This window comes from Melopsittacus undulatus, chromosome 1 (assembly GCF_012275295.1).
Source record: "Melopsittacus undulatus isolate bMelUnd1 chromosome 1, bMelUnd1.mat.Z, whole genome shotgun sequence".
Taxonomy (NCBI): domain Eukaryota; kingdom Metazoa; phylum Chordata; class Aves; order Psittaciformes; family Psittaculidae; genus Melopsittacus; species Melopsittacus undulatus.
Window position 1 is genome coordinate 94,717,254 of NC_047527.1, and position 14,585 is coordinate 94,731,838.

General features: G+C 38.7%; 1 protein-coding gene across 2 annotated transcripts in view; it reads right to left on the minus strand.

Moving 5' to 3' along the window:
- The window catches only part of KIAA0319 (KIAA0319 ortholog), a 29,894-nt gene that overhangs the window by 2,733 nt on the left and 12,576 nt on the right, over positions 1-14,585 (minus strand). For both annotated transcript variants that reach the window (XM_031049688.2, XM_031049687.2), the window contains exons 9-17: positions 12,963-13,086; positions 11,420-11,552; positions 10,403-10,551; positions 7,839-7,990; positions 6,492-6,630; positions 5,227-5,386; positions 4,285-4,427; positions 2,273-2,395; positions 771-861 (exon numbers count right to left, since the gene is read on the minus strand). In XM_031049688.2, coding sequence (XP_030905548.2) covers positions 771-861; positions 2,273-2,395; positions 4,285-4,427; positions 5,227-5,386; positions 6,492-6,630; positions 7,839-7,990; positions 10,403-10,551; positions 11,420-11,552; positions 12,963-13,086 — 1,214 coding nt within the window. The remainder of the gene's footprint in view (positions 1-770; positions 862-2,272; positions 2,396-4,284; positions 4,428-5,226; positions 5,387-6,491; positions 6,631-7,838; positions 7,991-10,402; positions 10,552-11,419; positions 11,553-12,962; positions 13,087-14,585) is intronic.

The following is a 14,585-nucleotide window of genomic DNA, read 5'->3' on the forward strand; positions in this document are numbered from 1 at the left end:
ATATCAACTCTTATGCATTTCAAAGAGCATCCTTTACATAATGCAAAACCCTAGAAAAAAGTGAAAATCCAGAAATATTTTGACAGCCTTTCATATTTGCTAACACCTGAACAAGCCATCTATTTACTGGGCTTTTTAAGCAGCAGCAAGAACACTTCCTCTAGCAATAGAACTTGCAGGGGCTTGTCACTTAAAAGAGAATTTCTTATCAGCTCAGGAAGAGGGGGGATTTCAGGGGGTGGGTGACAAACAGTAGTAGGCAAAACTGTTTAAGAAAAGACTGACTGAAGATCTCTGCAGTACTCCTTGATGGTCAGCCAGATGCACCCCCCATGTCCACCCTTCCTGTCTAAGGGAAACACCAGGTTGGGAGCAGCTCCCTTCCTATAGCCTAGAATACTCCTACAACACTGACTTTCAGGGTGTGCCTCTCTTTGCTTTTTTTTTTTAGCATGGAGTACTGGAAGACTCAGTGGGAGACCAGAAAGATCTGCAGTGTACTCCCAACATTTTAAAATAAATTATCTCTTAATATGAAGGATACTCCAATATCGGCTTTTTGTTTTTCAAAATGCAGAAGAGCACAGAGGCACGAATGGATACTCCTTTTTTTCAATAAAAATGTGTCTATAAAGAAACAGGCACTGGAAGCTCCTCACATGTCTGAAAAAAGAGTTCAGTGGTTTAGTGCTAAGGGCTGGATTAAAATGGGGCAGTTGTGTGCAGTTTTTGTATGTAACCCATTAAAAAAAACCCCACAAATCACATACCTTTTGCAGCAGCAGATACAGAACCAGGCAAGCCCTACCATGACCACAACCAAAATAAAAACAGATACAGTGACATAGAGTATACTCCACTCTGAAAAAAGAAACACAACAGTACTTTGTAAAATAATATGAATGGGATAATTTCTAATACAAGTCCATCAGAATAGCCAATCCTAAGGAATGGGGAGTGGCAACAGGAGCTTCAGAGAACTTAACACCTTTATATTCTCAGGAGAATCCCTAAAAATTCTTAGGTTTCTAGAACAAAAGTGCCCTTTCGAAAATCTTCCACTCCAATACCTTTTACCATTTCAGGATACCTGAACTGAGTATCAGTTAACTTAAAAGGGAACTTAAGAAGGGATACTTAGCCGCTCAATTGTCATTCTCTAACTGAAATAAACATAGGTGTACTCTAGGGCTGGCATTTTAGTAGTGCTTTAAAAGAGCGGCTGATTAGAGATAAATCTTTCTACCTGCATGGTTACATTTGTAAATCCATGAAAACATAAAAAGGGTACAGAGAGATGTGCAAGAATGTGAACTCCATCGTACGTATACTCACTATTTCAGCGGTGTTGTAATACTACAGAACAACACAGCATTAGGGCAAGGCTGCAGGAGGTCCCAGCCTCAGGTTTAAAACTGACTGTCTCATTTTGGTTGGTCAATTAGTATTCATTCATCAACAGAGAGAAACATGGCCTATGGTTACTTAATGGCTTGTAGCAAGCTCCTCAAATGTTTACAGATGTACTTGAAGACTAGTGCATTGCTAAGTACATGTCTCCAAGCCTGCACAGTCCTAGGAGTACTTTATTTGAACTGAAGTAGAAGACCAATTTAGTTAAATTGGAACTATTAAATATTTGAAATAGAAAGGATTAGCTGGTATGTTAGGTATGCCACAGAATACAGACACAATTAAGCTGGCAAAGCTAAATTTCATTTCCCAAGTACAACATGCAAACTGAAAGAAACTGTGAAATTAATCTTCTAAAAAGCTGAGGTATTAAAGGTGACTACACTGGTTAGCCCAGAACACTGGTGTTTTTTTTCCTTAGGTCAGATCATACTTCTGGCACAGAAGCAACCACCCACTAAAACAATTTAAGTTGTTGCCTCTTTTGCAGCTTTGCAACCAGATGAATACTACTCAAACAGCTTTGCAATACCCACACTATTCAACAACCCTTCCAACTGGCTCCAAATTGTTGCAAGATCTTCCCCTATGACAAAGTTCTCATGCTTTTTTCTTCAAATAGTGGTACTTTTAATAATTTAAGTTTTTAGAATATTTTAAATATGGGCTAGTACTGTAAAGACATTATAACTGCAAGACATCTTTCTATAGAAAGATATTGCTTGGCTGGAAAACAAAGACTGTATTAGTCTTCCCTCAGCATCTATTTCCAAAGTACTCCCCCTTCTGACAGTAAATAATCAAGTCTCACAGGATGATGAGTTACTCTTCAAATACATTCTGTAACACCCAAACTCACCACAATTACTCTCTCCATCACTTAGATAACGATGAATCAAGTTTTCCATCCATAGCTGGTAGCAAATGCAGCGCTTTGTTATGGGGTCACAGTGTCCATGTCCAGAGCATTTTAAAAGACAGGCTAAGAACAAAACCAAACATAGGGTCAGGTGTGTAAATGGACAATTTTTCATGCATCCCCTTACTGTGAGGCTACATTGGCAGTAAAGCATCTAGTCCATAATATCCTCTTATTTTTTAAATCTCCCTTTATTTTGATGTCATGTTCTAAACAGACTCACAGTTCATCAGACTGCAGGCTGTAAAGAATATGTATCTTATGTGTACAATATTGAAATTGTATGCAAGTCAAGAACAGATTACTCTAACCAGAAATAAAAATGAGTTGAAGTTGTGGAATTCAAACCTGATCCTTTATGACAGATTTGTAAGAACTTCTAAAGTACCTCAGAACTGGGGAATAACAGCATTCTCAGGTATTAGGAGACAAGCATCATACCAATAAACGAGAGTGCACTTCAGTATTTCAAAGCTGAATTACAGCATCTGAGGCAAGAACATTTACATGCCTCATAGGCTTATAAATAGTAGCTATTGCTAGATTAATGCATCATATCAGACAAAAATGAAAAGTTATTCCACTTAAAACTTAGAGTAGCAGAATTGCTATGTCAAGAAAAATGTTAATACATATTTTCAAGTGACTCTACACATTTCAGTAATCCAAGTACATTTACAGTAGAACAACAGTTCTTTTCAACAGGTAAATGAAGACAGTATTTACTACAGAATCAATGACTATTTTACTTCCAGAGCTAGCTCACTTTGTGATTGTATCATTATGTTCTGATTTTAAATCATGGAGAAATCATAACTGCAATATCTGAGTATCATAAAGGGTTCACATTACTAGTGAAGTTCAAAAAAAGCTTAGAGGTTCAAGCATCTTTTGGGGCAAAATAAAAAGTTAATTATAAGAAACCCCAGAGGCCTGTCTGCATTGCAAGTATTAGAAGAGTAGGTTATATCAGTGATCACCTCACCATTTTGATTGGTAAAGGACAAGTTACCTGTCCTGGGTTCAGCAGCAGCAGTAATTTTTCTTAGTAGCTGATGCAGTGCTGTGGTTTTGACTTTTGGCCTGGGAACAGAGCTGATAACACTGATGGTTTTAGTTACTGCTCAAATGTTTAGTTTGGCCAAGGACTTTCTGAGTCTCATGCTCTGCTAGGGGCGAGGGGAAGCCGGGAGGAAGCAGAGACAGGACACCTGACTCAAACTAACCAAAGAGGTATTCCATGCCACAGCACAGCATGCCCAGGATGTAGAACTGGGGGCAGTTAACCGGAAGGGCTATTTCACTGCTCGGCTGGGCTAGGTATCAGTCGGCAGGTGGTACTGTATTCTCTTCCCTTGTTATTTCCTTTATCATTATTACTGGTGGTAACAGTAGTGATTTGTGTTATACCTTAGTTACTAAACTGTTCTTATCTCAATCTGTGGGAGTTACATTCTTTTGATTCTCCTCCCCATCCCTCCGGGGGGGAGGAGAAAAAAGGGGGGGAATGAGAGTACTGCATGGTACTGAGCTTAAACCATGACATTACCTTAAAAACCTATTACTGAACACTAAAAGCCTGCAATGAATCAAAAACATTAAACATTCTATAATATGGATACATTAAGTTTTTCCCATCTTCCAACAAAAGGTGGTATATGTCTGGTATCTCTATCCTCATTTCCCAGGCCTTCCTGATGAAGATCAGATTAAGTTATTGCACTTTTGCATGCTGTCACTGATGATGTCTTTTAAAAGAACACAACTGTCACCAGTCTACCACAAATGAACAAACATCTTCAGTTTTATCTTCAGCATCATCTTTTGGAAAGCTACATCCAGAACCGGACACCAGGTGGCAGACAGAAGGCCTTCAAGCACTTGTTTCCAGGTGCCGTGCTAGCCAGATACCTGCAAAATTCTGAAATGACCAAGTACAACCCAAAACATACCAGCCGTGTCAACTCTCAGGACTTTAAAAAGCAGAAAGTCAGCCTTCTCTTTCAAAAGCTGCAAATGCAGAGTTCGTGAGACATCTGATGCCTTGATCACCTTGGAAGGATGTCCATTCTGCACGTAGAACACAACTGCGGTGCTGCAGAAAGAACAGCTAAGGTCATGACTGCTGTGAAAGATCACTTTTGTCAGGCATTAGTTTATAGCCTTTGGTTTTGTTTGTTTCTGGAAAGCAAATGTCACCCCTGATAAAGACTAGGGAACTCTGTTGATGGATCAATCACCTCCATCCAAATGCCATGGACTTCATCATGAGCAGGAGACCAACAATTCTCTGGCTTCTCATTTTCACAGACAAAAGGTGACAACAACAAATACAAATGGTCTTCCTGATTCTTGCTTTAAGAGAAGTGTATGTACATTTGCTTTCCTCACTCTCATCCAGGACCTGTTCCAAAGCACTCTGAAGCAGTTTGTGTAACTTTAGGAAACTGAACTTAAGAGCAAGGTAGCCAGCAAGAAAGTAGAAGATGGGAATAAACCAGGTTTGATCAGATATTGCTGGAACCTTACTTTGAATATAAGCAATACTTGCTTCACTGTAAGGAAGTCTTGTCTCACTCCATTCAGTATTTGGGAAAAAATAAAAATAGTGTATGAATCAAAGATCTTGAAACATATGCATGTGCTTTACTTAAAGGAATAAATAAACTATACAAAGAATTTTTAATCTTTTTAAAACCAAAACACTTCAGTTCTGAGCCTCCACAGAGCTAGCTTCATTAATTTTCTACCACAGTAGACGAAATTCACTTTTTAGAGTTATGAGCATAGCTTTTTTTTTTTTTGGTCATCTTAGAAAAGATTTTACAAGTCATTATGAGTTGTAAGTCAATGAAAACCACAAATCTTCCTTGCACAGCAGGTTATCTTTGTACCTTATATCTGAGTAGGCTTGTATCTTCTGAACTTTGATATCTGAATCCAAAACATTCAGCAATACAGCCAGTTGTCTCACCAGAGTATCCTTCTGCTGTTCACTCAGCTGTCCCACTCCAACTTGCAGAATGAGCTCCACCAGACCATTTCTTTTGGGATCTGACAGAAAAAAAGAACATGCTATTCTTTCAGAGCCTGGCCAATATTTCAGTACTAACTGAAGACAATACAGTATTTTCCTGCATAAGACCCATATTCCTTATAACCCAGCCTTTTTGTGTTCTTAGAAAAGTACTGAAACAAGCCTAGTGGGTCCTAAGATAGCAACCCAGCTTATCAGTTGAAAGAAAGCACTTCAGTGTGTATTTCTGTTTAGCAGGAATGCATTTCTGTGCAGAATATCAACTTTTGTTCCCCTAAATGATGTCATCTTAAGGTCTCAGAGGTAAGCACTAGGCGAGTCTAAGCTTTCAGTTTCCCGCTAGTTTTCTATTACTGGCTACCGCCCACAGAAAAGGGAGGTAAAGATGGACTCATATGGTAGCATGCAAGACTCTGTGAGCAAGTCTAAATGAGGATGGTCAACTTCAGAAATACCAAATATGTTTACCTTCACAAACTGAGAGTTCTGTTAAATAATACTTGGACTTCTAGAATGTCTTGCAAACATAACAAGCTTCACAAATATCCATTGAGAATCCTGAGCCAATTATTGTGACTACATTCAACAATAAAGCAAGGAACAAAAATAAAATCATTTTCCAAGAACCAGACAAAAAAATCTCCAACAGACCCAAGATTTCAGGCTCTTTTCCTGAAACTTCAACTTATCCTTCCAGCATACAGGCATTTATGCTGCTTTTGAAAATAAGACTATACACAACCAATACCAAAACTATGAAAAGACAACTTAAAGGTTGTTTGTCTTTCAAGATGAAAAGAGGGAAAAGAAGCATAAAAACAGACTTTCAATCATCAAATACACAACTACAGCATTTGTACCTAAACTTAATGTTTAGCTCCCATCTTTTTCTATTGCCCAAACTGATTTATAACCAGGAAAAAGAAACCAAAACTCTTCCAGTAGCTCAGAATCCTTACATGTCTAACATATTCAACCCTATTGAGAGAACAGAAGAAGGTAGGGAGAAACCTGTTTGCTTTGTGTTTTAACTTGAAAGAATCTTGTCAACACTGAAATAAGTGAAAAGAAGAGCAAAGATGAGGTATTCACAACGTATCGATGACCTTTTAATTGTCATACCAGGCCGCACTTCAATAGTTGCTGAATCAACATCTGAGTCTCCTTTAGCATCTGTTACTTTCAAGTGAAAAGTGTATGTTCCTTCCACCAGATTAGTTAGCTGCAGTACTGCCTCGTGGTCTGAGCCATGGATCACATCCTGGAAAAGAAACAAAATTAGTACTGGGATGATTATAGCCTCAGAGAAGTTGAAGGTGTGACTATATAGTAGGGTAACTGGTATGACAGTGTGGGTTCTTGCTTTGCTTTTGGGATAAATGTGACCTACTCACAATTTATGGCAAAGTAATACAAATTTGGAAGTGACACTTAATGAGGGTGTCTGCACAATATCAATATTTTAATAAAACAGAAAAAACAAACCAACCTACCAAACAAACAAAAAAAAACAACCCAAAAACCACAGAAACCAACCCCAACCCAAACCAGGCAGAAACATTCTTAAGCACTCATCTATTTGAAAATCTGACACAGGTACATTATTATTCCTCAGCTTTACTCCATTATCCTTAGTTCTGCTTTCTTCACTCTCAAATTACTTTCTTTCCTTGGAGTCAATGTATTTCCAACTATCATCTCTGCCAGCTATATATTGAAGCTAAACTTCTTCAAATTTTCTCATACCCTCATGTCAATTGCTTCTGGAATCTGCTATCATTTTGCTGTTCTCCTTTCTCCTTTCCTGGTTCTTACCAGCTTGTCACTATTTTTCTGACTGCAAAGGACTGTACACAACACTTTGTGCAGAAAAGCAGAAAATGTTATCACAGTTATAGTAGCTGACACAAACCAGTTTATCGAGAGGTACTTTTGCTGTCTGCCCACCTTGAAGAGCAGACTAACAGATTCCATTGCCCTAATGACCCAACCTATTCACTGTGATCTGCCAGTCAAGGTATTTGTAGATCTAGCGCCACACATAATTTTTATCTTAAACCAGAAGTTTCACCTCATCTGGTACCAGACAATTCCTTAGTCTCTATCTGTACTTCTTGCTCTCTCAGACCCTTCCACTTTTAGGGTATCTGTATTTCAGAAGATTTTTCTCTCAGACACACTAGCTTGGTACTATCACCAACTACTCCTAAAGCGACAAAACTTTATTCTTACATTTTGAGTCTTTCTCAACTAGTCCTCTTACTTAGACACCATATTCTGTTTCTGTATTAAAAGTATCACAAGCCCCTTGAACCAAAGCATTAAAGAGAGCAGGAAAGACAAACCAGAAACAGACACCATGCCTCAGAGCATTTTATGAGTCATACTTGCCTGCCCTGCCCTGCTGCAGCAATGCTACATGCATAACAAGAGCAGAATTTGACTTGTTACAACCTTCAAGAAACTTACCCCAGCTGCTGGGCTTTGACCATCACGAATCCACAAATATGACACAATCCCCTGGTCATCAGCAGACCTTGAGCCATCCAAGGTAACAGAGTTATTTGGTAGCACTAGAACATGTTTCCCACCAGCATGCGCCCGGGGTGGACTGTTGCTTTCTAGCCACAGAAATAGTGGAGAAGGATTTGCTTTTAAAACACGTGAAATGTGACAAGCCATTGCAAATACACCCACACTGCAACTCTTTACCCGAGGCAGTAACAACAGAATCTTGTTTAAAAGGTACAAGGAAAGAATGAGTGGGTATACAGAATTTGGCTCCAGAATTATTACAACCTGACAGAAGCAGAGCTGCACCATGAGGACAATACCAATAAGAGGTACCACACAAAAAGATTTTTTTCAGACAGTATTGTGGGGTACACTATTTACAGTATGATAATAACTTAAGCTCAGATCTCAGTCAAGAAAAAAGATTTTCTGCCTCTTCAGAAACACAGCCCATGTGCTTCACAGTCCACGTGTCCGCAGATCACCATGCTGGGCTCTTCTTGTTTTGAGAATCACTTATTACCTAATAGAAGCTTGTGTAAGGTATTGTATCTTCACACAGGCAAATGTTAATTGGGAAACTTACAGTAAACCCAGTTCACAAATGACTTTTGTTTACCACTAGCACTGAAATGAAGGCATGCATTGGGAGTACAGCCAAAAAACAACATGAACGCATTCTCTTTCCAGAAACCAGACATCACTGAGTTTTATTTAAAACACAACTGATAAGACAGAGCTCCAGGAAGCTGTGAAGCTGAGTGAAATACCTTGCCAGTCTGAATATTAGATTTGACATAAATAATTCAATTCTGCACAGATCTCCAGGGCACTGGCTAGCATTGTAGGTATTCTTTAGAACAGCATAGAGTTCTCTGTGGTACAAGTGATGATCTTGTCTCTTCCAAATAAACCAGTTGATTAAACTTGGCTACTGGACCAGTGAATATTTTTAATATTGAACCTGTGACAGTTGTCAGTACATACTGTGACTGCACTTCACAGTCTGAAAATGTAAGACACATTTGGGCAGAGCTGTTGCCATGCATTTCTGACTAAACACCTAACAAACTCAAACAGTTTAAAAAATGATGCACATCGGTAAAACTGAGTCCATCTGCTCCAAGATGCACCTGAGTTGGAGCAATCCCAAGCACCAATACAGGCTTGGTGGAGACAGGATTGAGAGCACCCCTGAAGAAAAAGACTTGGTGGTGTTGGTTAACAAGCTCAACATGAGCCAGCAGTGTGCACTTGCAGCCCAGAAAGCCAACCGCATCCTGGGCTGCATCAAAAGGTGCATGGCCAGCAGGTCAAGGAAGGTGGTTCTACTCCACTTTCAAGAAGTCAGCAGCTAAGATTCTAACACAGCTCTATTATCATTTCATAAATGGTATACATACCATACTTGCAGAGCCAGAGGACATCACTCCCCTCAAAAAAAAAACTCCCCAAGGTATGCAACAGAAAGCCAAGGAACAACATGAGGTAAAAGATGGTTGGATTATCACCACCTGCAAACTTGAGAATGCAACACCCTATGAAATCTGTGAGGAGTACCTGACAGTACCTCTGTCAGAGGAATGAAGCTGGCAAAGAGTCTAAAGCACAAGTCTTATGAGAAGTGGCTGAGGGAACTAGGATTGTTTAGCCTGGGGAAAAGGAGGCTCAAGGGAGAACTTATCACTCTCTGTAACTATCTCATAGGAGGCTGTAGCGAGATGAATGTCAATCTCTTCTCCCAAGTGGCAAGCAATAGGATGAGAAGAAATGACCTCAAGTTATGCCAGTGGAGGTTTAGATTGGATATGAATAAAAAATAAAAAAAAAAAAACCAAAAAACAAAATTATTCACTAAAAAGGTTGCCAACCACCCTTGGAGCTATTTAAAAGATGTATAGATGTGGTACTTAGGGAATGGTTCAATGGTGGATTTGGCAGTGCTAGGTTAACAGTTGGATTCCACAACCATAAAAGGTCTTTTCCAACCTAGGCAATTCTATGATCTTGTACAATAGATATTATTATCCTAAAGCCACTTCTACAGCATGCTTGGGGGGAGGGGGATAAATAATTAACCCCCACCATAGCAACAGCCTACCTATATAAAAAATCCCAAATAAATACAGGTCTGCTAATGCTAAGTTTTTAAGTGGAAATTGGTATATTCTGAGACCTCACTTAAAACCCACAGTGAAACTGCTTTTCTGCTCAAGGCTTAACTTTAAAATGATGTTTTCATTTTATTCTCAATGAAGCAGACACACACTAGTGTAGTATGGTCAAAAATAGTATTTTTAAGCATTCTGATTATAACTAATTCTGCATATATTTAACTTCAAAAAAGCTTTCAGTAAATGAAATTAACACTACCAGTCACTCACAATACACTTTACAACAAAATAGCAGCTAACTCTTCCTGAATACCCTTGAAACATAACAAACAAATATATTCTGTTAGTGACTGAATTAACTGGCAAGTTGCCTACTGTATTCTAAGCAGCAGCAACAAGGCTTACCTTCCTTCACAGTAATAGATAGCACAGATGCACTGCTTAAGCCCTGTTGGTCTTTCACGGTCAGCCTGAAGCGATAGGTACCAACCTGAAGACCAGTCACAGTTGCTATTGCTTTGTCACCATTTTCCATCTGTACAGAGCTTGGTCCACTGAAACAAAGCATCCCAGGAAAAAAAAAATATCCTACATAGACAGCCAAATTATTCTTTCAGCAGCATCGATCATGTTATTTGCTTTTATGTATACTGTAGTTTTACCACCCCTTGTAAGCACTGGTGGTTAAAGAACTATACAATACACAAGTTTAGTTCAGAGAATTAATAAATCATTTTTTTTTAAAGACAAAGCACCCAGGCATTCCGTACCCATTTATTAGAAAATTAGAAAATGCACCCCAGAAGTTCAGCCTCCCCACTGTACTATTTCATGGGAACATCCAAAGATTGTTGCTTTAAGAGCCACTCACAACATGTACAGGCTGCCAAACAAACCTCTTCCTGTACCATGGATGAGCTAATACCTTGTCCTTTTATTAAGGATCAATTAGTTTTGCACATAAGCATACAACTAAACTTTTGTCACACATTTTCAATCATAATTCAAGAATATCACCTACTATTGAAAGCTCAGGTTAAACAGATTGTCAATTTATTTTCCAATAAACAAGTGACCAAGAAATTCTACTCCTAAGCACTGATGGGAAAACTTTGTATATTTCAGGAAGGTACCCAAACCTATTGTTTGCTTTGTAACAGGAGACATGGAAGCTCCCATCATTTTCACTTAACTTGGTAACAGTAAACCTCAAAATGACACACTGCAAAATATGGAAAGCTTATACAATCTCTGCCTAAGGTAAACTTAAAACTCCTATAATACTACTACCAGCTGAGCAGGAACATCCTCAAAGCAGTTCTCCAACAATGAATTACCCAACACAATTGTATGAGGTTCTGGCACCCAATTACTTTCACTTTGTTCTTTATTCTACTGGAGATCTATAAAATCTCTAGATACCTGATATTTTCCCAGTGATAGAAGACAATGCCTTGGTCATCTTGGCTTTTGCTTCCATCCAGTGTAGTACTTTCTACTGGGAAGGTCAATTCCTTGTCAGGGCCAGCCACTGCTACTGGAGGACTATTATTTTCTGTAAAAAGTAATACTTAGTGTATGACATTTTCTAGGTAGCTACTGGCAAGGACTGCCAATTATAACAGAAATTTTACACAGAATATTATATAACAAATCTGATATATTGGCTCAAAGGTACAAATCACAAGCATAATGTACACAAGCCAGCAGAAAATACTAGGTGGGTGATACCAGCTCTGCAGCAAGCCAAATCCCACAGCAAATACTTCCCTTTTTTACAGTCGTATCTAAAAGTACATGCTCCCAAAATTCTGCAGTGTGGTCAATGCATCATATACAATATTTCATAGCAAGAGTAGTGGGGTATTTTCCTGGTTCCACTACTACTTCAAAACCACCCACACAAATATAGGCCTCTGCCTGCGAAGATACTGGCCCAGTTTTCTGCTGCTCAAGGTCAGCACAATGCCACTAAGTTAATGCCAGTTTTGAGCCTTTTAGATTTAGTGCAGACACATATGACCTATTATTGTGTTTTCAGCCTATGCTTTTGTGGCATTGTAAAACTAATAATGATACCATTTTCCTGAATATTTATTTACCCTTAGACCTGACTTCTATATAACATGTTTCAATAACACCTTTCTAGTTCCACTCTACAATGGGTCTAAAAGACACCACCGTAAGCTGTACTTTCAATTCACGTTCTTGATTTCCACAGTAAATGCCCGCTGTGAAGTTTTCCCGGAAGGGGTCTTTTACAAAAAGATGTAAGCAACAACAGGAAGATAAAATGTTGCCCTATGCTGGAATGTGAGACCTTCAGATGGGCAGAACAGGCTACTCTAAATGCAACAGGCAGACACAGTAAAAAAAAAAATACAATAAATAAATAAAAGGGGGTGTGTACGTAAGATATCTCATGAGTCCCAGACCATTTGGGCCCATTAAGCACTTAGCTCCCAAATCTAAACAAGTGTGTGAAAGATGCCGCCTTTGAAAATTCATTGCTTGACACTTTTCCATCGAAAGTACAATGCAATTCTAGTGAGAATTCAAACTACACAAGGATTCTCGAAAGAGAACTGCAAAACAATAAGGAAACTGAGCAAAGCACTGACTGATACTCTGAACAACTTTGCAAAACAGACTTCACAGACTGTTACAAGAGCCCCATTTTAGCTTTTAGACAGACACTTAGTCACATAACTGTACAGGTTGTATTACATAATCTGGCCAGTTTGAGCCTTCAGGATCACCACCTAGACTTTCTATGACTCTACACTTGTTTTAAATGTTTGCTTTGACAAAAAACAGAGTTGAAAGAGTCCTTGAGGCAGGGATACAGGACATTCAGACTGTCATCTCAGTGGTGCAGTGCAGGGAGATGATGTACTCAAGGACAGTGCTAAGACATAAGGCTGACCACCCCTGAGGGACTCAGACATGCCTGCAGCTGACTTACCAGGCTGTACTATCAGTGTGACCTCAGCTGTGGACCGCTGCCTCGCAGAGTCTGTGACAGTCAGCTGAAAGGTATAATCTCCTTCCTGCATTGCAGATAACTGGAGGTATGGTGTCCGCACTCCCTACATGACATTTATAAAGACAGAGAGTGTAAGACAAACAGAAATGCTCATGGAATATGAAATATATCATGGAGCAGTTACGAAGAAAAAATGCTGTTTGTTTTAATTCATCAATACGGTGCTTACAAGCAGTTTAAGCATCTTGTAGAGAGAGGGAACTAAAATTTGACGTACAGATGTACGCATTCCCTATTGTGACTGTCTCTATCAACCCAGAGAAATATTTATAGACAATAAACTTTCATATCTTCTAGTGTAATTGATGCATTGTTTCTGAACCACAATAACTGTGAGACACATGGGATGTTAACTTTTTTAATTAGGAAATTAAAGACTAACAGAAATCACTACGTCTTATTCCATTTCCTTTGAGATATTGTAAAACCAAACATCATGACATTCTTTAATATAATACTTATGAAAATTGTTAAATGCAAAAATCAAGCTTGACTTGATCCCAGCCGGATAGGCTTATGGAAAAAACAAGTTAAACAACTCTGTCCTGAGTGTACTCTTCCAGCAATATCAGCGGATATAAGCTCATAAAATGACTGGGCCCAGCTATAGGTTCTTTTGCTAATAAAATGAGCATAAATAAAATAAAGTGGCATCTCTTATATGAGGAATAACAAATGACAACCCAATTAGGTACTTGTTAAATTGCTCTCTAATCATGGATACTGTGTAAACACCTGAGACAAGCATCCTCAGCTTTAGGGAAATGAAAAAGATTACTAGGCTCTTGGAAGGAAACTGTAAAATGCTCTTGCATTTCCACATTACATACCCAATGAGGTATCTCAAAACAGTCATTCCTTTTTTCCTGAAAAGCTGCTTTAAGGCTGAACAGCATCTGAAAACTACAAGTTCAGGCTGCAGGGATGCTTTTAGAAAGTTTTTGTCATGGTAACTGAACAAAAATAAGCCATTATGCTATAAGCCCTTCCATAATTTCCTAATTACCTCTACAGTATAGGCTTGCATCAATATTACTCCTTTTCTAAACAGAGCTATAAAGTGATTTCTCAGTTTCTGAAGGTCTAAAGCATTTGCAACATTGCAGAAATCAGGCCTTATAAAAAAATGGCTTCTGAGTTTGAACGGGCTTCATTACATTAATTACCTCAACCGCCTACAGTTACAAGACTATCCAACCAAGTGCAAGTTCATTGAAAATTTTTATTCATTTTCTCAGATTAAAGAAATTCTCAGATTAAAAAAAGCCATGAAAATAAGAGAATAAATTCAGCTGGCCTTCATAAGAAACTCAAGTTTTAGTGAGCATATACAGAACACCAAAGAGCATAGCTGCATAATACTTCCAAAAGCCTTGCCATCTTTCACTTGCAAAATTAAGCTTCTATTTAAGTCCTACTTTCTCCAGGAGAAAATGTTATAATAAAACCCTGACCATTCTCCACATTCTCACAAAACCAATTTTCAGCATGTCCAGCATTTCAGATGATGGAAACCTGTGGAGCTCTAGGGTTCAAGGACAG